Source organism: Nomascus leucogenys, chromosome 3 (genome assembly GCF_006542625.1).
Source record: "Nomascus leucogenys isolate Asia chromosome 3, Asia_NLE_v1, whole genome shotgun sequence".
In the NCBI taxonomy this organism is placed as follows: domain Eukaryota; kingdom Metazoa; phylum Chordata; class Mammalia; order Primates; family Hylobatidae; genus Nomascus; species Nomascus leucogenys.
In genome coordinates, this window is record NC_044383.1 from 102,826,310 (window position 1) to 102,850,825 (window position 24,516).

The 24,516-nt window shown below is 37.1% G+C and overlaps 1 protein-coding gene and 1 pseudogene across 4 annotated transcripts in view; one reads left to right on the forward strand and one right to left on the reverse strand.

Moving 5' to 3' along the window:
- Positions 1–15,484, forward strand: part of DSE (dermatan sulfate epimerase) — a 74,401-nt gene extending 58,917 nt beyond the window's left edge. For all 3 annotated transcript variants that reach the window (XM_030809597.1, XM_030809594.1, XM_030809595.1), the window contains exons 4-6: positions 1,584–1,823; positions 3,981–4,188; positions 6,225–15,484. In XM_030809597.1, coding sequence (XP_030665457.1) covers positions 1,584–1,823; positions 3,981–4,188; positions 6,225–7,983 — 2,207 coding nt within the window. In that variant the 3' untranslated portion in view covers positions 7,984–15,484. The remainder of the gene's footprint in view (positions 1–1,583; positions 1,824–3,980; positions 4,189–6,224) is intronic.
- Positions 15,485–23,934: 8,450 nt separating this feature from the next.
- On the reverse strand, positions 23,935–24,507 carry LOC101179635 (annotated as a pseudogene). Its single transcript, XR_004029338.1, has one exon. The product of XR_004029338.1 is annotated as a chromobox protein homolog 3 pseudogene (transcript).
- Positions 24,508–24,516: the final 9 nt, after the last annotated feature.

The window sequence follows — 24,516 nt, forward strand, 5'->3', positions numbered from 1 at the left end:
CTGGGAACAGTGACCTGATTTTAGGCATCAGTAACATTGATATCTGGTGGGAGATGGAAGACACAAAGGAAAAGGATGAAGATAATTAGAATTTTAAACCAGAATGGTAGAGAATGGAAATTGAAAACTATCCAGAATATTGACACATCAGGTATGATGCTGGGTGGCAGAAGAGGCCAGGGTATGATGAACAGTCACCTCTGCATACCCAAGCCTGACAGCTGAGTTGTCCCCATTAGTCAGGAGCCAAGTCTTAGCCTGGGACCTGTGTTTAGGCCCAGAGCTGGTCGGACCTGGGCCTCTGGAAGCCCCACACCTGCCACATAGTAGGCCATGGTAGCGTGGTCAACATGTTTGTGGAAGTAAATCAATGTGGCTACATCCACACCAGGAGGCATTGGGCTTAATTTTATTCTCAAGGGTTGCATGTTTTAAAGCGAAACCTTAAATCTAAAGACCTAGGTTGAGATTAAAGTTGTGTTCATTTTTAGTCATGTGCCAGAGGTCTTGAACAAGTCAGCCTTTCTGTTTTGGGGCAATAATACATAATTGGGTTGTTAAAAGGATTAAGATTCTGTTCAGTGCTATGTAAGTTATAAATGTTACAGAAATATGAGGAGTTGTTATTGTCAACTAAGTGCAACAATTCTAGAAAGCTAGCATTTCTGAGTTAAAAGGTTTTATAACTTGTTATAGACTTAATTTTCAGTGGGGAGATTAAAATGTGACAGATGGAAGAATTGCTTGGACAAAATCATGTAGCTCATTTTTTGGCAGATTCAGGATTCCTAGTTAATTTTTTCATTATTAGTTTGCCTTTCCAGTGGTTTCTCAGCCCCACTGTGCTGCCTTTTCAGATCCTCTGGAATCTAAAGCACATAAAGGATAAGAGGTTGCCTTCTAATGACAATACAAATTGAAGACTGTCCGTTTAGCATTTATAATATGTGCGGGCTATTACAAATTCTATAAAATAATGATGCAAGTTTCGTGAAGAGATAAACTTTTAAAAATATTTTCAAGTATTATATTTTTAGGAACACTGAATAAAAATCTTAATATACAAATCCTCTCTTGCCAACGTAAAGTTATATGCATTTGTGATCTTACATGTGATAGAGTTTATTAAAGACTGGAAAGTGACTGATACTTATTTAAGGGTTTCTCTTCATTTATAGAGTCAAGAACTGTTTTTTTTTTTTGAGACGGAGTCTCGCTTTGTCGCTCAGGCTGGATCTCCACTCACTACAAGCTCCGCCTCCGGGGTTCACACCATTCTCCTGCCTCAGTGCCCCAAGTAGCTGGGACTACAGGCATCTGCCACCAAACCCGGCTAATTTTTTGTAATTTTAGTGGAGACAGCATTTCACCACATTAGCCAGGAAGAACTTCTTAACTTATATCATGGACCATCGCAAACCTGGATTACAAGATGTTATTTGTACACTGACAAGTTGGAGTTTTACAAAATGCGATTTGTAATATAAACTAGTTAGATAACTCAGAGGGTTTTATTGGCCATATTTTTGTTTATGCTTTGTCACAGGCTTTAGTCATTGCTTCCATGTGTTTTCATCCTTCAGGATATCTTCAAGAAGCCTACTTATGGACCAAACAAGTTCTGACCATCATGGAGAAATCTCTGGTCTTGCTCAGGGAGGTGACGGATGGCTCCCTCTATGAAGGAGTTGCGTATGGCAGCTACACCACTAGATCACTCTTCCAATACATGTTTCTCGTCCAGAGGCACTTCAACATCAACCACTTTGGCCATCCGTGGCTTAAACAACACTTTGCATTTATGTATAGAACCATCCTGCCAGGTATATAGTGAGGAGTCAGAAGTGTGAAAACATTAAACTATTGTAATTTTTTCTGATTATGAAAATGAGCTAGACTAGGCAGAGAAATTAGGTCCTTAGAGTTTGTCATATTGAAATTAAATAGATTTTTTTAATCAAAGAAAAATTGAATTCAAGAGTTGCATATAGCCAGAACATTTTGGAGGCTAATGTGTTTATGATTTAGGTATTATAAAGTTTGGAGGGTTATGGATTAAATACAATTTCTAGGCCCCTCAGTACTTTTTTTTAATATATCCAAACTTGAGTAATATATGAACTCATCTTCATCATTGCAAGCAAAATATAAACATTTGCGATTACCTGTCAGTTTTCCTTTATATGTGATCCCTGATCAATCCTATTTTAATTTTTGGTTTTCAGTCTTTTCTTTCAAACTACACAGACATGATTCAAAATGAAAGATTGCACCTACACATTTAAGTTGGATCTTTAGTATTTTAATATTTTATTGAAGTAAATAGTATAGTATAGAAAAGTAAACAAAAAATAATTGCTGTAAAACTTGTAATTTCTTTATTGCTGTGTCGTTTAGCCTTCTAAGAGAACTAGCTAAAAAATATATATACATGATTTAATAATGTATTCATTTCTAGAGAACTTTGTAACCTTTTTTAATTTCTAAAACAGGACTAAGATGTTAGAACAAGTTATAAAGGAAAATTTTATCAGGATACATTCCCCCCCTTCCTCTACCTTCCCCAAGGAAATGCAATTTTTAGATGGTGATTCTAGACCTACAACAAGTAATACAGTATTTAAATCTTTTGGCTCTGGTAGTATAGATACAGATTAATAGAATCTCCATTATTGGACTAGTTCAAAAAATATTGCAGCACATAAGAACCATTTTAAGATTTAGTTTAGACTTACATTCAAAAAAATATTGCTTTGTTGCTTTTTCTTAGACATGCAGGAGAGGCCTGTTTTGCAATTCGTCTTAGTAAACAAAGGCTACCTGAAGCAAGGGACCTTTAAGAGGTTTCAGTGCTTTGTAATTTAAGCTGAGATCTAAAGGCTTACTACATCAGGAATTGTGTTTGCCGTGAGCTGTGTCTGTGGCTACTTCCTAAAGTGGAAAAGACAGTATGAACATGTCTAAGAGCAGCATTTATATGTTTGTGTTAATTAAACAAACTTTTATTGAACATCTGTATGCCAGGCACTGTACTAGGCAGAGGATTCAAAGAGGAATAAAACACATCTCCTGCTTTCAAGGAATTCACAGACTAGTAGAAGATTCAGAAAATATCATTTTAAAATAAGGTATACTTACAAGATCGTTTACTAAATTATTAGGAACAAAAATATTAGCTGTAAATTACATAAATATAATTGTGGTAACATTTTAGAAGAGGTTCTATGTTAAAGCAATCTGTTTTCAACTACATTTCTCTTTTGTTTTCCTACAGTTGATACTCTAGTAGCAATTTTTTTGTCTGGCTGAGTTTTCTCCATGCTGCATCTTTTTTCATGAACACATGGAGCATATCCAGTCTTAGCTGCTTTTATTTTTCTTCCCTATTCCAAAAATGATATGTGGCTTTATGATCCTTGCATTTTCTCTTCTTTAACTTCCAGCAGTACATACTGGCAGGAGCTACTCCGGGAATTAAATTTTCTTCCTGTAGAAACTCAGTCTCTCCCCTGAACTTTATATATAGTATAACTTATACTTTATTGAAGCCAAATTGAAGCATGTTATTTTATTATCTTGGCCTAGAATGCATGTTGAGTTGTGGGAGAGCTAGTGTTCATTCCAGGTCCAGGAACCCAAACTGCACAAGAGGATGTCCCATGTATATATGCAAATATAATCATGTATAGCATGAACATTGGAAAATGAGAAAGGCACGGAATAGGTGTAGCACTAATGTTACCAAGGACAGGTTACCACATAATAAATACAAGCTTGCACACAACATATGTGGAAGACCTTTTGAGGGATTCTGATTAACTGGTCTGGAATAAAATGTGAGGATTGTGATTTTTCTTTTATTTTATCCCTTCCATTACACAATTCTAACTTGCAACTAGATTTGAAAAATCATTGTTTAGACCTATATAGGAGTATGAAGTTTTCAATGTATCTTAACTCTTTCCAACTTACTTTCCTAGGGTTTCAAAGGACTGTGGCTATTGCAGACTCAAATTACAACTGGTTTTATGGTCCAGAAAGCCAATTAGTGTTCCTTGATAAATTTGTCATGCGTAACGGCAGTGGTAACTGGCTAGCTGACCAAATCAGAAGGAACCGTGTGGTGGAAGGTCCAGGAACACCATCCAAAGGGCAGCGCTGGTGCACTCTGCACACAGAATTTCTCTGGTATGACACATTGGGCTAGCTTTAAAGAGAAATGGTACCCAAGGGTACTATTCATGCTATGCACTTGTTTTTTTTGCATTTAAAAAGAAAAACTAAAACACTTTTTAAATCTTTTCTCCATGCCACCTGAATATATGAAGTTTCAATTCAACTCATATCACTGTTTTTGAAACTCTTAGAAACTTTACTTTTTAAAAAAAAATTTCAACTTTTAGATATAGGGGTACATGTGCAGTATACCCAGGTAGTGAGCATAGTACCTAATAGGTAGTGTTAGAAACATTTCTTTATGTTTAACATCTAATTACTGTTTTCAGTTTTTGGTTCTCATATTAGAGATGTCCTACACTTGCACTATTTCATAAATAAGCATGTTTTGATTTTACATCATTTTTTGAAATCATATAAAACAAAACACAAAATTTAGACTAGGTTATTCTGATAATCACACCAAAAAAAGGTAGTAAACTATTTTGTTCTGGTAAGTGGAGCATTATAATCTTCTAATAGCAAAGCTGTTACTAAATTTTCAAAAGTGTTTAAAAGTGTTTGACAGTATTTGACAGCTTCACTTTGATAATAAAAGGACCGTGTAAATTTTTTTGCCTTAATCTTTTAAGCCCAGAAGGAGAAGCTTGGGTCTCCTTTTTAAAGTATTGCCAAATATGTTGTTGGCATCCAATAAGTTAAAATCAAAATTACAGGGAACTGATTAATCATTAATCCCTGATGTCTTTTCAAGCTGTTGAAATTTCCATTCAACTCCAAAACAAGCTTTCTTGTAGTTTGCTTCTCTTTATTCTTTTTTTTCAAAATATAAAAAATTAAGGAGGAAAAAATATTAGTAAAATGGTGTCTATAGTTTAACCAACAATTTAAGATTATTTTCATAGATAAACTAAATATATTAAGATGCAACCATCCTTGAGTTCTCTTACGAGTATGACGTAATTACTTAATAGTGTAACCCATAAATAAGTTACTCACAAATATTCAACCAAGAGAGTTCTATAAAGCTAACTACAGGATTAATACAATAGGTCAGATTAATGCTAAGTCTAACTTAAAAATCTGCTTTTATGGCAATATGCAAACTGACCAAAAACTGAGAGTAAGATGGCCAATTCAGCTTATATCTACACTTGTTAAATCACATTAATTAAGCCAACATTATACTAGACCTAAGTAGAAATATAATTTCTGATGTCTTGAAACTGAGACTCTAGAACAACAGATGAAACAGTCAATATCAAACACCAATAAGATTAACTCTAGGTGATTGATTCACTTTAGGGAAAAGTACATAGTGCCAAATATAAACATTTATCATAAATGAAAATAAGAAGTCATTTATTGTCCAAGAAGCATGGCAGTCATCTGCAGATTAAAACAAAACCAAACCTTTGGACCTGGCTAGTCGGTGGTAGGCACAATTATAAATCCCTCAATATAAGACAGTTTGCTGAAACTTCATCCATTTATATTCTGAGATGTGGTGTTGGCGATACATTTTATCTAATATGTGAAGTTTTCCTCTATTTCAGTTTATTTTTTCAAGGAAAAAAATCTTGAGGGAGAACACTTTTCAATACCAAACATTCAATAATATCAGTTACTGCAGAACTATACTTCATTACAACTCAAGGCTTGTTAGAGTCCAGATTCTAACATGGCATTTCTAGAAGAGGAGCCCCTCAACCAGAAATTTGGATGAAGTGCTTAAATCCACGAGGCCCAGTAGTTTGAATGGTCACTCTGACATCATCAAGTGAAGATGGTCCATGTAGAGATTAGAGCAGAAATCATTTCGGGCCCAAACCCAAGGATCACAAATGATAAATATTCCTCTTCCAGTCACCAAGGGTTTCCCTTTGTGCATACTGATTGTCCTTGGATATTTTCAGAAATGTCCCTAATACACCCCGCACTGCCAGTGCTCTGGGTAGCATTTGTGTGTCGCATCTTCCGCATTACCATGTTATGTGTTATTTTCACTGCCATCAGAAAACCATTTAATTTTAAAAAATTAATTTCAGGTATGATGCCAGCTTGAAATCGGTTCCTCCTCCAGACTTTGGCACCCCTACACTGCATTATTTTGAAGACTGGGGTGTCGTGACTTATGGAAGTTCACTACCTGCAGAAATCAATAGATCTTTCCTTTCCTTCAAGTCTGGAAAACTAGGGGGACGTGCAATATATGACATTGTCCACAGAAACAAATACAAAGATTGGATCAAAGGATGGAGAAATTTTAATGCAGGGCATGAACATCCTGATCAAAACTCATTTACTTTTGCTCCCAATGGTGTGCCTTTCATTACTGAGGCTCTGTACGGGCCAAAGTACACCTTCTTCAACAATGTTTTGATGTTTTCCCCAGCTGTGTCAAAGAGCTGCTTTTCTCCCTGGGAGGGTCAGGTCACAGAAGACTGCTCATCAAAATGGTCTAAATACAAGCATGACCTGGCAGCTAGTTGTCAGGGGAGGGTGGTTGCAGCAGAGGAGAAAAATGGGGTGGTTTTCATCCGAGGAGAAGGTGTGGGAGCTTATAACCCCCAGCTCAACCTGAAGAATGTTCAGAGGAATCTCATCCTCCTACATCCACAGCTGCTTCTCCTTGTAGACCAAATACACCTGGGAGAGGAGAGTCCCCTGGAGACAGCAGCGAGCTTCTTCCACAATGTGGATGTTCCTTTTGAGGAGACTGTGGTAGATGGTGTCCATGGGGCTTTCATGAGGCAGAGAGATGGACTCTATAAAATGTACTGGATGGACGATACTGGCTACAGTGAGAAAGCAACTTTTGCCTCAGTGACATATCCTCGGGGCTATCCCTACAACGGGACAAACTATGTGAATGTCACCATGCACCTCCGAAGTCCCATCACAAGGGCAGCTTACCTCTTCATAGGGCCATCTATAGATGTTCAGAGCTTCACCGTCCACGGAGACTCTCAGCAACTGGATGTGTTCGTAGCCACCAGCAAACATGCCTACGCCACATACCTGTGGACAGGTGAGGCCACAGGACAGTCTGCCTTTGCACAGGTCATTGCTGATCATCACAAAATTCTGTTTGACCAGAATTCAGCCATCAAGAGCAGCATTGTCCCTGAGGTGAAGGACTATGCTGCTATTGTGGAACAGAACTTGCAGCGTTTTAAACCAGTGTTTCAGCTGCTGGAGAAGCAGATACTGTCCCGAGTCCGGAACACAGCTAGCTTTAGGAAGACTGCTGAGCGCCTGCTGAGGTTTTCAGATAAGAGACAGACTGAGGAAGCCATTGACAGGATTTTTGCCATATCACAGCAACAGCAGCAGCAAACCAAGTCAAAGAAAAACCGAAGGGCAGGCAAACGCTATAAATTTGTGGATGCTGTCCCTGATATTTTTGCACAGATTGAAGTCAATGAGAAAAAGATTAGACAGAAAGCTCAGATTTTGGCACAGAAAGAACTACCCATAGACGAAGATGAAGAAATGAAAGACCTTTTAGATTTTGCAGATGTAACATACGAGAAACATAAAAATGGGGGCTTGATTAAAGGCCGGTTTGGACAGGCACGGATGGTGACAACTACTCACAGCAGGGCCCCATCACTGTCTGCTTCCTATACCAGGTTGTTCCTGATTCTGAACATTGCTATTTTCTTTGTCATGTTGGCAATGCAACTGACTTATTTCCAGAGGGCCCAGAGCCTACATGGCCAAAGATGTCTTTATGCAGTTCTTCTAATAGATAGCTGTATTTTATTATGGTTGTACTCTTCTTGTTCCCAATCACAGTGTTAGCACTGAAGCTATAAATTACCTGGTCATTTTGTGATCACAAGAGTCTAGCAAAAAAAAAATTTCTTTACCCCAGATTATCAGATTTTTTTCCCTCATATTCATTTTAACAAATTAAGGGAAGATATTTTGACACAAGAAAGCAGGAACATGGAGAAATTGGAGCAGGAAAAGAATTTATCAAAGCAATAGAAATAGCTTGGTGGTCCTATGGTGTTTTTGGAAGTATTTGGCATTGCTAATTGAGCAGTCCATATAGTACTACTTTTAGAAGAAACAAAAAGTCTGTTTTTTAAAGTAATGTTTTTTCTTATGAGAAAAAGGTTTAGATAGAATTGGGTTTTATTAATATTAATTTAATGCTATTAGCAATTTCCATATACTATATTATGGAAAAGACTGAAGAATACAATTCTGAGAAATATAAAAAAATTTTAATGGTATAGTTATGTTGAAAGATAAATGTTGCTAAGTCCTGGTATGATGGTGTCAGCTTCCTTGGGGAAGTACTTCTTGAGTTGTTTAACTAACAGGATCTTTTACTACAGATCTGGATGGCTATTCAGATAACAGCAAAAAATGATAGCAAAAGATCATTAAAAACTTAAAATATATTTTATTAGACAACATTTATCTATGAATGAATATTTCCTTGATGCTGGTCTCTGCACACATATACTTGGTTACTTGTATGCATTCACTGGTTGTTCAATAAGTGAGATGATTACAGATAACTTAATACTGTATTTTCCTTATATGGAAAACCGTTGTAGACCCAATAACAGCTAAACCTTTCAAAATAAAATATTTTCTATTATGAATGTTGATTTTCATACCAAAGAAGATGGAGAATCTAAAATTTGGATATGATTCTTATGTTTTTTTAATAGAAAACCTTCAAGTTTATTTTCCTAAATAAACATCATAATTGTAAATTTTCTCTAGTATTCTTCTTCTTTGTTCCATTATATTCAAAATGCATTAACATTTTCCAAAATTTTTGAAGAGAGATCTTTATTTGGACGTGTGTTCATTAAATATATAAAGTAGTGTTTAAATCAAAAGAAGTATTTTTCTCTGCTTATTAACCTTAATTGTTGTTTAAGCATATTTTAAATATTTAAAACAATAGCCAACTTCTGATATTTAAGTAGCACCCAACTTTTAAAAGCATAAAATTTTCAGTCAACTCCTCAGAAGGTAACAGCAGCATAGAATACTAGAAAAATAATCCATAGTTTCTACTTTAGCATAAGAAAATGATATACTTAAAAGGAACTTAATCATCATACATTCAGCATATTTGAGTCATATATTTCTCCTTTGAAATTGAAAATATGTTCAGCTCAAATTTTACAGTAAGGACACACTCACTGATTTATAGGTGTAAAGTAACAACAGTAACCTTTCCTCTTACTTGCTCTTTTAGTTCACAGCAATACCAGTATGTAAACGAAAGACGAGTTGGAGAAACTTATAAGTACCTTTCTGCAGTTCTAATTTGAACCTTCTTGCATAAAGAAAACACAAGGTTGACTTTTAACTGTGCTTCACTTATTATGCTTGGAATCTAGAAAACGACTTCTGAGGAAGTAATTTTTTTCCCCTCTCATGGAAAGTCTCTAGGGAGGATGTCATTACACACTGTTTAAAAGAATAATGTTTTCAAAAGAATAATGCTTCCGTTTGTCCTGCATGGATGCTCTTACTAGGATTTAAACTTGCTTTATGTGACAGATTCTCTGTTTACTTAACCTCACTCAACATTCCTCTCTTTTACTCTTTCTCACTCAAAAGAATGAACTGTCTGAAATGATCAAAAGGAAATTTTGAAAGAAAAAAAAAAGGAAAATTACTCTTTGAGGTTACCAAGCAAACCTGATCTCAGATCCAAACTGAGACATACTTTCTAACAGAGATGAAAAGTGCAAGTGAGTGCCAAACTCGCTTTTCTTTTGTTTTCATTAGGTTAAGGCTAGACAATACGTTAGTCACCACAGCATGATCTAGTGTAACATATTAATTCATTTTAAAGTAGTTTTTTAAAAATACGCATCTTTAAGACAAAATGAATTAAAATTATGTGGTTTTTTTTTCTTCTAATGAACTGGTATTTATTCCCTTAAAAAGAAACTTCCTCAGGCAGTGACTTAAGTGGTTAAGTGAAAAAAAAAAAAAATGCTGAAACAAATCACAGCTCTTCATAATGAAACATGTTTTTTTTATCAGGGATAGCTCATATTTGAGTAAAACTAGGGAACTTTTTGTAACTTGAAAACAAAGCAATGTTAAATCTCCCTTGAAACTGAGTAATCAATTATGGAATCTGTTTCAATGCTGCTCACTATGGCAGGAGTGTTTCAAGTTCATTGAATAATATGTGAGCTGTTGTTCAGGGGATTGGCAGAACTCTTGGTCCTAGCCTTAAAGAAAATTTGAGAATCACTAGCATACAGAGCTTGTCAGTGCAGTAAAAGTGGTATATTCCTGGGAAGCTGAGGTGGGAGTATTGCCTGAGCTTAGGAGTTCTATGCTGCAGTGAGCTATGACTGTGCCACTGCACTCCAGCCTTGGAGACAGAGTGAGACCCTGTTTCTCTTTTTTTTTTTTTTTAAGTATATTCCCTTGTTTGTAACTGATTAGCTTATTTCAGTTGATGGTAGATGAGACCTGTGGTGGTGGATGAGACCCAGAATCTTCAGAGAGAACATTCTTTTGAGAACGTTGTTTTAATTGTCAAAGTCAGGTGGAAGACCGTGTTCTGGAACTATTTTAATTATTAAAATGTGTCACCTAAGATAATGAATTCTTCCACAAATATTTTAGTCATAGTTTTTAAGTACCACATATTCTAAGGTTATCAGAAAATATGTCTTAACAGAATGTTTTGCATACTGAATAATTTGTTTTTGAAAAGGAAAATTTACATTTGACTTACTCAGTTTTTAAAAAATTATTTTTATTTCTAGAGACACAGTCCTTTCTGCATCACCCAGGCTGAAATGTAGTGGCATGATCATAGCTCACTGCAGCCGCAAACTTCCCATCTTAAGCGATTCTTCTGCCTCAGCCTTCCAAAGTACTGGGATTAGAGGCATAAGCCATCATGCCCAGCCAAGTTAAAATTTTTGATAGTTCACAAACCACTCACAAAAGAATCTGAAATTTCCCCAAGTGTTAAGAGAATGCAAGCTATGAAATGCTATCTTTGTAATCTTAAAAGTAAATTCATGTGTTTTCTTAAAAATATAGAACAAGATTAAAATGAATATAGTCATAGGTATGAGGGGCATGTAATTTATCTTCCAACTGGAGATACCTTTGAGAGTTAAAGGAGGAGCAATTAATTGTTATTCCAGGACAACAGAAATAAATCGAAATTATACTAGGTGAACTGGGACATATGGTCATCTTTGTCATAGCTTAATTCCGGAAAAAAGGAGTTAGGGAAGTGTGAAGGTCTAACTCAAAGTTTGGTGCTTTTTAAGCAAGTTTAAGGAACTTGAGATGACCTGATTGAGACTCCTAAATCTACAGATGAGGAAAGCAAGCCTCAAGCAAGGGGGGCCTGATCCTTTCCCTGTTCCCTGTGTATTCCCTGTCTGTGGCAAAGCCCATTGGCTTGATTCTCTTCTCTTTAGCTTCATGTTGAGAAGTAGTTTCTTTCTGCAGTTTATGTAATTTACTGGCAAAATGACGTATTTTTTTTCAGCCATGTTTCAGCTAGATATTTACTTTATGCATGTAATGTCAATGAAGTACTCATAAGTTTTCAAGAAATGACTGATATAAATCATACATTCCACTACATAGTCTAAATATTTAGTTTTTGGTCATCTATTTTAATATGTTCAAATTCTGTTAAGACGTAGTCACTATGTGAAGAATAAAAATAGGCAAAGTTGCATTATGACTTTTCTTCTTGTATATACAGTTTCCCTCTTGGTTTTGGGATTTTTTTAATTGAATTTTTATTTGGCATAAATTATAAACATACATGATTGTAAAAGTAAAATAGTACTAGAAGGCTTATTTAAAAAACAAAACAATCCTCTGTCCCTTCCCTTCTCATTCTTAGCTTGTACTTCCCAGAAGTAACCAATTTCTAATGCTTTGGCTGTTACATATATTGTGTACTTGTTTACAATAAGGTCTAAAACTACCTACTAATGAAGATTTAGCTCTCTTACCCATTCTTTATACTTCTTGGAAGATAATAGGTGCTATGGAGGGAAAAGTCAGGGTAAGGAGACTGGGAAGAGGAGGCCATAATTTTAAATGTGGTGATCAGGCTAGGCTTTATTGATGTCTCCACTTCCATTCTGTGTGTCATTTTGAAAATCTGTTTGCTGTTAATTTAACGGGGTTTTAGGAAGGAACTGAAGGAAATTTATATATTGAGTGCAGTATGTTTAAATGGAAGTCCCACATCACTTTTCAGTTGAGTTAACAAATAACGAATGACAATAACATATTTACAGAGCATCTACTATATGCCAAGTATTGTTTTAGGAACTGAAGATATGGTAGAGAATAGGAATAATAAAAGCTGGCCCTCGTATAGTTTATGTTCTAGTGGGAGCAGATAATAACAGTAATAGTGCAGGATGTCAAGTAGTGGTAAGTACCGTGGAGAATAAAGCAAGGGGAGGGGATGTAAGGTGATGGTGAATTGGTACTGTCCCATAAACAGTGGTTTCTGATGTGATTACTTATGATCAGACACTTGAAAGAAATAAGGGAATGAATCACAGGGACATCTAAGAGAGAGGAGCATTCCAGATAGAACAGCAGTTCGAAGGCCCTGAGCTCAGTATGTGTTTGTTGTATTCAGGACTAGGAGGCCAGTGTGGCTAGAGCAGAGTGGGGGAGGAGAGGGTGATAGGAATAGGATCAGATCATACATGCCCTCACAGACTGCAGCAAAGACTTAGATTATGAGTTGGGGAGTCAGTTGCAATGAACCGAGATGTGGCTGACTGCAGGAGGAATAAGTAGTAGGAAGTGGGTCCAGGAGGTTGTTTTAGCCATGTTAAGTTTAAGATACTTTCTAAAAATCCAAGTGGAGATGTACCAGCCTGGAATCCAGGGGCAGGCTCTGGCTGAAGATGTAATTGTTGGTGCCTTCTTAAAGGTTAAACAGAAATTTACTAGCTGTGTGAGAGGAGAAGTGCATTCTGGGTAAATGGAATAGAATAAAGAAAAAAGTACGAAAAAGCAAACCTGGTTCAGGAATTCTCCAGACTGGTGGTGTTGGCCCACAGGGTGTGTGATGGAGAATGGGTGACGATGAAACTGAAAAGGCAAGCAGGAAGGCTATTGTGCAGGACTTTGTAGGACATGCTAAGGAATCTGGACTTTATTCTGCCATGACGGCTGCTCAACCATTTTTATGCCTCAGCGTAACTGAGGGCTACAACATAACACCCATCACTCAACAAGCATGGCAGCAATTTTCGTGGGATAGGAAATGTGTATGGGAGCAAAAGGGACATGGGTGAGGGGCGGTGATGATGCCACATATACCTGTGTGTGTGTGAAGCTTTGAAAAATCCCTGAGATGGTTCTGATATGCCCCCCATATTCCATATGTTTACTCCCTGAGGCGAAGTGGGGCAGGGAGGGAGTACCCTCTACTTAGAAATCGCTGCAAGCAGTGGCAAGCCATTAAAGAATTTTCTGTTTAAATAATCAGATTTGCATTTTAGAAAGGCAATTTTAGCTTCAGTGTAGAGGGTGGACCCAATGGGGAAGAGGTTAGGATGCCATTTCCATAGTCTGGGTAGAAGACAATTAGCTCCTTGAATAAGTCTGGAGAGGGAATGTTTAACTCCTAGCCCACAGGCAAAATGTGTGGCCAAAGGAATGCATATTTTGTGAAAGTATTGATCAGAAAGATAATGAGTCAAGGATCCCTAATGGTATATGTGTCTGAGTCTTATTTATTGTAAGAAAAGCATGGTTGCCTGCCATGGCTCTGCTCCAGTCACCCTGACTATCCCTTAATAAGCCCGGGAAATTGTTCAAATATTTCTGCCATTTGTATTTTCAGCTTGCCTTGTTCAGGGACTTCACCTAGAATGGTATAGCTGGAGTACAGGGTGTGTATGTAGTGGCGGGTGATAGAAAATGAGACTGGAAAAGCAGACCAGGCTCCAGGGCAGGAGGGTCTCTTTTCCTCACTCCATTTAATTTAAAAAAGAGATAGTTCCAATTATATAAGCATTGTGATTAATGCAGGCAGTTGGAGTACTTTCTAAATCAGAAAAGTAAAAGTCCTGCTCCTTCTACATATCTCTAGAAATTTGTTATGGGGAAGTCTTTATCAAAGAATGTTCCTATGATTTCAGTAGAATTTCTTAAGAAAAGAGCTTCTAAAAACATTCAGTCAGCCCAGCACATTCCAAATTAAATAATGAGAATTGTGTTTAGTATTTATTTAGGAATTCTTTTCTGAACAAAAAAATGTTTTCAATGGTCTAGGCACTTCCTTTTTCTTCCAAAGAAATGGTAATAACAGGACACTAGAAGTACCTTTCTGTGTAAAGCGAACCTTGTCAGTTTTCCTTACTTTGTACTTTTCAGTCTCTGTTGTTTACCATTTTTGTCCAGGATCAGAGACCTCCAGTAAAATAAAAGGAACTTCTGTTTATTGCCTCCTTGATAATCTTGACTTCTAAACTCCTTTACTCCTCTCTTGAAAGAATTTGTTTTACTGACAAAAGAATGGATCCAGGTCATTTAGTAGAGTTCTGAAGAGAATTCTTAGAGCACTCTATATATTCAAACCTCCGTATTTTTTGATACAAAAAGGACTGATGAAAGGAAGACATGATTCTTTTGAAAGATTAATTCACAGAATTTTTTATCACAGTTGAAATATCAATTGCAATAACAACTGAAAACTGATTGCTATTACTGAACACTGCCCTTAGGTGGCTCACTCTTAGGAGACACAAAGTCACTGGACTACAATCCTTTAGGGCGGGGATTGTGTCTCTTGCTCGTTGTATATACATGGTTCTTACACAGTGCCTGGCATTCAAAAAATGCATTCAAAAAAATTTGGTATTCAAAAAATGCTTGATGAATTGACTGATTGACTGCCTGAATGAATAAATAAATTGGTGGATTAATGACTGAATGGAGTACGGAAGACTGTGGTCCCAGAAGACCTTAACATTGAGCTTGCTGCAGACTGAATGTTTGCCTCCTTTCAAAATTAATATGTTGAAACCTAATCCTTAATGTGATAGTATTAAGATGTGGGGCCTTTGGAAAGTGATTAGTTTATGAAGGTGGAGCCCTTGTGAATGGGAGTAGTATTCTTATAAAAGATACCCCAGAGAGGTACCTTGTCCCTTCCAACATGTGAGGCTACAGTGAAAAGATGGCCATCTGTGAACCAGGAAGTGAGTCCTCACCAGATACCACATCTGCTGTGCTTTGATCTTGGATTTCCCTGTCCCCAGAACTGTGGTAAATAAATTTCTGTTGTTTGTAAGCTACCTAGTCTATGGTGTTTTTGTTATAGCAGCCTGAATGAGATAAGATAGAACGTAGTTCTTATAATGAGCTAACATCACTAACCTCTCAGTTAGCTGTGAACTGTGGCCCTGAGAGATGCTCCAACTAGATCCTAGAGCTGTTTCAACACTGTCACCTCTGAGCTATGTGGAGGCCTAAAATTCAATCTCCAGGACAGGGTACATGTGAAAGACAGCTGTTAACAAGGTAAGCAAGCAGCTGCTTATATGACTGCTAAACACAGGGTGGTCCCAAGTGGGATGGAGAGCCCAGATTCCAAAGCACAACTTAAAATAACACACCGTTTGTGTGGGATGTTGTAAACTACCAGTAATCAACAGACTATTGCTAAGCTTCAGCCATTGCCCATAAGAATGCCTTGTGAGCTCATGACACTGTGCAATGGAGAAAGCATGGCCATGCCAGCAAAGCAGACTTCCTAGAGAACATAGGACAATGTGGTGTGGGTGTCAAGGGTGTGGGCAAGCAGTGTGGTTGGGAGGGTTGGTTATTCAGCTGGCTTTTCTGCCACACCTGCACACGTGGAGAGTCAACCATGGCACCTGTTGCCTAGTGCATGTTTTAAGAGTCTTATGGATGATGAGAGGACCTTTGCGAATTCACTACTGAAGATAGGTCATTTTTAATTAAAAAATAATTTGGATGTCAGAGGAAGAAGTAGGGAATGAAAGAATATTTTATAATTCTGTAAAAGAAGTTTTGTTTCTTAAATGGTATGTAATGAGCCCACATGCAGGCTTATTTTATAAAATGTGCTAAAATTCATAAAACATTACCTAGTCCAAGTTTACACCATTATTATGCTAAAGCTTACTAGATAGCAATGATAATAACAGCCTTACTGAAGCCTAGCAAAGTTTGAAGAAATTTATACCCATCTGCATACTGTAAGGAAGATAATAGCTACAGCCCCATCTTATAAATTAGGAAGCTAGGTTCAGAGAGGCTAAGAACTGTGACCAGAGACATACGGCCAACAGTAATTATGGATTAGAGCATAAAACTCAAAATAAAACAATGTTCTAAACTTGAATTTTAATTATTTAGAGTGCTCAAAATGCTACATTATAATCATTAAAAATATTGAGTTATAAGCATAGTTACATCAAAACTGTTAAACTTTCACCATAATTGTTTGCCTTTAATCTCATGAAACTTAAGTGAACAAGCAAAAGTATTGTCAAAGTAGATTATCTTTGTTAAAGATATACTACTGGGCCAGGTGATGTACCTCACATCTGTAATCCCATACGTTGTGGGGCTGAGGTGGCAGATAGCTTAAGCCCAGGAATTCGAGACCAGCCTGGGCAACATGGTGAAACCATGTCTCTTCTAAAAATACAAAAATTAGCTGGGTGTGGTGGTGCACACCTGTAGTGCCAGCTGCTGTGGAGGCTGAGGTGGGAAGATTGCTTGAGTCCCAGGAGGCAGAGGTTGCAGTGAGCCAAGATCAGGCCTCTGCACTCCAGCCTGGGCACAGAGTCAGATCCTATCTCAAAAAAAAAAAAAGACTACTGAACATCCTTACATTTTAGAAATTACTATAACTATTTGTCATAGTTTAGGATCCTGCAGCACAGCCTGCAGACATCATAAAATAATCAGTTGCAAAACCAGACTTCCGCTTTTTGTGTCTACTCTCATCTTGCACCCAAACTATGAGTCACTTTGATTGAGCTTCATAAACATAAAAACAAATTATTTACTAATATATTTATCTACAGTCTCCATCTCTTAATTTAGTATTGTTTCCTGGACTTTTAAGACTGTGTCATAAATGTTTGTGGTTTTTCAGGTGTTTGAAGTGAATGGAGTCATTGTAAAATGCTTTCAATCAGCTGACCAATGCTTTATATAACATAAACCTACTTTATCATCCTCTCCTAAAGAAGAGAAGATTTAGCTAGAATAATTATTAACAGAAGATGTGGAGATACAGAAGAAACTAGAAAATATTTCACAATCAATACATCTTTCAAGCAGTCAATCATTTGTCACTCATATTGCTTTTTTAAACCCAGCCTTACATGGAAGGAATAAATGGAACTCCAGTTTGGTTTTTCTTCTTTTTTTTTTTTCTGTTAAGGCAGATTTAAAATTTTTTTGGTTTACTTTTCATTGAATTTTGTCAATTCTTGGTCGAATGTATGTATGTGTGTGTTTTTTAAAGAGGTCATGCCTGTTTCTTTTTTTTTAACAAACTAGAAGTATACATTATAGAATGTTAGAATTGAAAGGGACCCCAAAGATGATCTAGTTCAGCCTTCCCATTTGACAGTTGAGGAAACACTTTGTCTGGCATTTCTTTACTTTAAGGAAAGTTGGGGCACTGCCAAAATCAACACTGCCTGCTTTGACTTTTCACTGCTTGTCCGACAAACCCTAGGTTGGGGGAGATATACAAACATAGACTCAAACAAGCAACATCATGCCATCAGCCATCATTCTGGTTGTTGTCTTATTCTTCCCCAAAATAATTTCAAGTCAACTATAGACATAAACACTTGAATTGTATTAATTTATTTATCAAATAAAATGGCGGATATTTTGCTTACTAAAAATCTGATTATTTCTTTGGCTCCTGGTTAGAAGAGCAAGTCAAATGTTAACAACCTGAGTACAATCGTCTATTACAAAACAGTGAATCAGCGCCCTCTAGCACATTTCTGAGTCACTACTTTTTAAAAAACCCTTTTAAAAAATGTAACTGAAACTAAAATATTCTAAACACTGTGCTGGGCTTCTCATACTATCTCATTTTTAATTCTCATAAAATTGTACAACATAGCTTAAGACAGCTCTGTAAGTAGACAAAGATAATATACAATGTAGTGAGGGCTACTTCGTGTGTGGGAAGAGAGTTGTGGTCAGAGAGCAGCTGACTCTACTGAGGGAGGCAATGATGAATGAGAAGAGGCCCTGGATCCCTGGGAGCTCCCCCCATAGTAGGAGAGACAGATCCCTGGAAAGGAATGTTGCAATAGGCATGTCAAGAACCATTGCACAGTTATTTCTTTTTAAATGGTGTGAGAGCAAAAAAAATAGAAATGCTAACTCTGGGGGTTTTGAAGATGACTTGAATGAAGAAGTTACATCAGACTGAGTATTAAAGGAAGAGAGTAGTTTGCCAGGTGAAAAACAGAAATGTCATTCAAGGAAGCAAGAAAAACAAGTGAGAAGGCATGGTATTGGGGAAGACTGTGATGTGTATGCACAGGAAATGTAAGTGGGTCAGTGGTGCTGGAAACCAGGGTGCATGGCATGAAGTGGGGTGGAGATGTGTGGAGCAAGTCTGGGACAAGCTCTGTGCCAATGTAGGGATATGGAAGTTGTCCTCTGGAAAACTGGAAGTATTGGAGGTTTTCAGTTGGAAAATAATGTAATTGGATTGCTTTCTTTCTCTTGCCATAAAAATTAAGAAATATAATCCTTAATGAGGAAAAAATAATAAAACATTAAAACAGATATAGTGTATAAAGCATAATTATAAACACCTCTGTAACATATAACATTGTGAAAACCCTTCATCTCCTCCCCAGTCATATGTCTTGGAAGCCCCAAAAATGATAACCACTGTCCTGATTCTTAATCACTTCTTTGTTGTTCCTTAGTTTTTTCACTTATGTATACATACTCAGAAAAGAGAGTCTATTTAGACTAGTTCTGAACTTTTTATAAATGGAATCATACTGAACATATTCTTTGTGTTTAAGTTTTATTGCTCAACGTTTTGTTTTAAAGATTCATCCTTGTTGATTGTTCCTGTAGCAATATTTATTTACATTGCTATATAGTATTTTCTTGTTTGACTATTTCACAGTTTATCTTGTCTGTTGTATATTTTTTCTTTGGTTTTTAAAATCATTCTTATGTTTATTTGATCAGTTTTTATGTTTATTACCAGTTCTTTTATACCAACTTTTTAAAAATAGCAATTATGAACAATATGAGCTTTTGTACTCTGTATCCCGTTCACATGGTGCATAACAGTCTCTAGGGTATACTCAAATTCACTTTTTAAAAGATTTTATTTTTCTATGAGCAGTTTTAGGTTCATAGCAAAATTCAGAAAAGGGTATAGCGATTTCCCACATACCTCCTGCTCCCACACATGCATATCCTCCCCCATTATAAACACACCCCGCCAGAGTGATATGTTCGTTGCAACTGATAAACCTACATTGACACATGATAATCACCCAAAGTCCACAGTTTATATTAGGGTTCACTCTTATGTACATTCTACATGTTTGGACAGATGTATAATGACATTTGTCCACCATTGTAGTATCCAGATTAGTTTCACTGCCCTGAAAATCCTCTAGGTTCTGCTTGTTGATTCCTCTTGCCCCACAACTTCTGGCAACCACTGATTATTTTACTGTCTTTAGAGTTTTGCCTTTTCCAGAATAGTTGTAATTATACAGTATGTAGCCTTTTCAGATTGGCTTCTTTCACTTAGTAATATGCATTTGTTTCTTTCATGTCTCTTCATGGCTTGACAGCTCATTTCTCTTTAGCATTGAATAATATTCCATTGTCTGGATGTGCAATAGTTTATTTACCATTTATCCATTCACCTACTGATGGACATCTTGGTTGCTTCTAACTTTTGGCAATTACAAGTAAAGCTGCTATAAACATCCATTTGACAGTTTTTGTGTGGGCATAAGTTTTCAGTTCAATTGAAATATCAATTGGTATCAATTGGATAGATACCAAAGAGCATGATTGCTGGATCATATCATAAGAGTATTTTAGTGTTGTAAGAAACTGCCAAACTGCCTTCCAAAGTGGCTGCACCATTTTGCATCCCCACCAACAACAAATGACATATTCATTTTTCAGGAAGTTAACTCTGACAGGACTGAGTGGCATAAACTGCAGTGAGTTGATGTAATGAGAATGTGGACCACATTCAGTGAGGTTGGAGAGAAGTCCACGCTGAGGGGTGGACCTGAAGCAGATTTAAGCTGCACAAGAAATGGAGTGGCATCACCAGTGACCCTGAGTTTTCTAGCTTGAAAGATTAATATCCTTATCTGACATCAAAATTCAGGAAAAATAAGTTGTAACATAAGCTGAGTTCTATTTTATGTTTGAAGTGATTGCTAGACAAATAAGTGAAGATATCTTCTAGGCAGTTAAAAATGCCCATGTAGAACTTAGGAAAGGGAGATGAATATTTGGAAATGTTAACACAGAGTTGGTTGTTGAAGCCATAGGAAAAGAGAATAATGATCATTACCAACACTTTTGAGCATTTACTATGTGCCAGGCACTATTAGAAGAATGTTGTATGTTTCAACTCTTAATTTTCACAGCAACCCAATGAGGCAGGTAATATTATTTTCATTTTACAGATAACTGAGGCACAGAGAGATCTATTAGCTTGCTCAAGGTCACATGTCTAGTCGGTGGTGGTGCCAAGAGGAGATTGTTCAGGGTTGTATGTGGAAAGTACCGAATTTTAGTGAGTACCAATATTAATGGTTGGGAGGAGGAGGGAGAGCCTATGGAGGAGGCTTGGATGAATAGTCATGGAGTCTGGAGGAGAGCCAGAGAGTGTTATTAGCAGCCACATTTAAATTACCTTAATACGATAAGTACTGCAGGTGCCTGGCACTACCAGAGGAGGTCAGGTATCATGCCAAAGTACAGTCACAGATCGTCAAGCTCTGAATCCACCTGTGAATGAAACTTATTCAAGATTGGTTCATTGCTTCCAAGAAAGAAAGGAGGTGAACTTTTAAAAGAAATCTAAAAGTAAAATATAAAAAAAATTTCTTTCCCTTGGGTTGCTTTCTCAGCTAAAGTAAAAAGAAAAATCCCTCCCATAAATAATTCAGTTATGTGTGGGTATGGAAAGATGGTGGACAATGGGGAGTCGGGGTAGTGGGGAAGAGAACTGTGCCGAGTAAACAAGACAAAAGCAGTTGAGCTGAGTAGGAAGGAGAACAGGAAGAGGTCTGGGACAGTCCCTGTTCTGCCCAGGCCTGCACCTCCACCATCCCCCCACTGTGGCTTGGTGACTCTCATTAAAGTGGATGGGAGTAGGTGTCCAGGTGGCCCTGCAGCTGCACCTGGAACTTAGCCCATGACCTTGTTTCTTCCTGGTGTTGCCTTGTTCCTCCGTGGATAAGCTACCTACTGTTTTCCACAGGGTTGGCAATTCAAGATTCCTTATGTTATTCTGAGCTGTGTGATGTGCTCAGACCAGCATGGCCTGTGCAGAAGGGCTCACATTCTGAGCTGAATAAAATAGGCATGGTGCTGGCTCTGCAGTAAGAGAAGATAAAATCTAAGCCTGCTTTTCATTCATTCATTCATCGATTCACTCACTATTCCCACAAATATGTACTGAACACCTACGAAGTCCTAGGCACTATGCCAAGACCTGTGTAACTGAAAGAGGATTAAGTCAGGTGTTATCTATGCCCTCTTGGAATGTATAATCTAGTGGAGGAGATGAACAAAAATTAACAAGCACCAAATGAAAGATAAAACTGCTACATGTAATAAGGAAAAAATGCAGCTAAGAAAGGTGAAGGGGTGGATGGGGAACTATTTAGAAAGACTGGTCATAGAAGATGTAGTGGAGACTTCCTGTACTCATCCATGTCAGGTTCTCTGCCTTTAAGGCATGGGAAAGAACCATACTTCCTCTTTCCATTGCAGTTAGGTGAAACCTTGTGGCTACTTCTGAACAGATATTGGTATTTGAAGCAGGGCGCTTTAGTAATTAAAAAACCCTAAAATATGTGGCATGGGCTTGGCAGTTCAGTGGTGGACAGCATAGAAATTGATAATGGAGGCTAGATAGATGACAATTCTTGTTATGTGGTGGTTGGTAAAGCCAACTTCTGTATTAACTTGGAGGAAGATTATGTAGCTAAAGAAAATACGACTCTAAGGGAAAGGGTTGGAAAATAACGTGTCTACTGTGTGTTGGCAACTACTAGCTTTTTTTTAAAGGAATATAAAACTATTTATTAACAACTGTTCACCAGTATTTACAATAAAGTAAACAATATACAGTTGAATAACATTCTGATTACTACAAAGTTGTTCTTCCTGGCTTTTGCTGAACCAGTAAAGCAAATTGAAGATTGAGCCTACATGTAAGGAATGAGTTGGGGTAAAGAAAAAACATGCAGGTCAATAGGTTAGATTACAAACGGTTGTTCACACATTTGTAACAGCAGGTCCTAAACTGCTAACATCTCTAACCATCTGAGTAGGTTTCTATGAGCCAAGTCTTACATATTCCATTCATCATGACCTTTTAATCAATGTAGCAACAGGGATTTCAACATTTTGTTAAGGAATGGCACACTAGGGAAATTTTTAAATGTTCATTTAATTTAGTTCTGTTTAGCTAGTTAAAACACACTAGCATTTGTCTACTTTCCTCATCTGGATGAGGAAACCTGCTGTGATGGCAGTGATAAAGTTTTTCCTTTTAGGAATTTTGCAAATAAACCACTGCAATTATAGATGCTTTAAAATTATCCAATTTAAATTGTCCTATTTAGAATTACTTATTTCACTTGAAATGTATGGCTTCAGGAAAATTTTCAATTTAACTTGAAGTGATTATCTCTTATTTTGCTCGGAATAATGGCATCTCAGAAACATGGGTTTACCTGTGATTTTTTGTTTGTGTGAATGCTTAAAAACAAACAAACAAAAAATTTACATATGCATTTTATGGATACACACACACACACAAAAAAAAAAACGTAAAAAATCTAGAATGGTCCTTAGGCTTGTAAGAACACAAGTTTTTTTTTTTGTTTTTTTTGTTTTTTTTTTGAGACGGAGTCTCGCTGTGTCACCCAGGTTGGAGTGCAGTGGCGCGATCTCAGCTCACTGCAAGCTCCGCCTCCTGGGTTCACGCCATTCTCCTGCCTCTGCCTCCCGAGTAGCTGGGACTACAGGCGCTCGCCAACACGCCCGGCTAATTTTTTGTATTTTTAGTAGAAACGGGGTTTCACCGTGTTGGCCAAGATGGTCTCGATCTCCTGACCTCGTGATCCGCCCGTCTCGGCCTCCCGAAGTGCTGGGATTACAGGCGTGAGCCACCGCGCCCGGCCAGAACACACGTTTTGATTGAGTAATGACTATGGACATTTCCCCCAACACTTAGAAAAGCTGTTCTTTAATGAAGAGGAAATAATATACCATGGGATCAAATGTTCTTTTCTGATAAAGGAAGCAACTACGGAAAGTTTTTGTTTGTTCAAAGTAACCAGTGCTATGGATTCAAAAAAACCCCCAACAACTCTTCCAACGCTACTTTCAAAGTGAACATACCAAACTTGATTTTCATTAGCATGTAGTTATTTCATCACACTAGTAAATCAAAATCCAAGACCCAAATTTTATATATATATAAATATATATATAAAAAACAATGTGAACAATTATTGAGCTTCATCTTCTGGACAAGAATGCCAAGTTAGTCTCTCTTCATAAAAAGCAATTACAATTTGAGGACACTTCATATTTGCCTCTTTCGCCAGCACCAAGTCTGCCTCATCTGAATCTTTCCATTTCATGAGAAACATCAATTCTCCACTGCTGTCTGTGGCACCAATTATTCTTTCAGGATCAAGACCTCTGGCAAATCCTCTTGGTTTGTCAGCAGCATGTCTTTTCTTCTTTGATTTGCTGTCATCAGATTCACTGTCAGATAAAGATTTTCTTTTTTACCATCTTTTTCTTTGCCAGCTTTCTGAGAGTTAAGAAATGCTTCAATCAATTCTGGACAATCTAAATTTTCTTCAGGTCCCCAAGTATTGTCGCATCTGTAAATCCCTTCCACTTCAGGAAATATTCCACTTTCCCATTCACTACATGTCGATCTAGTACTTTTTCCACCACAAATTCTTCAGGCTCTGCCTCTTCAACTTTTTTACTTTTTACCATTCTGTTTTTTTCCCCCATTTTTTGCAATGTAGTTTTATTGGAGGCCATTTTTTATAG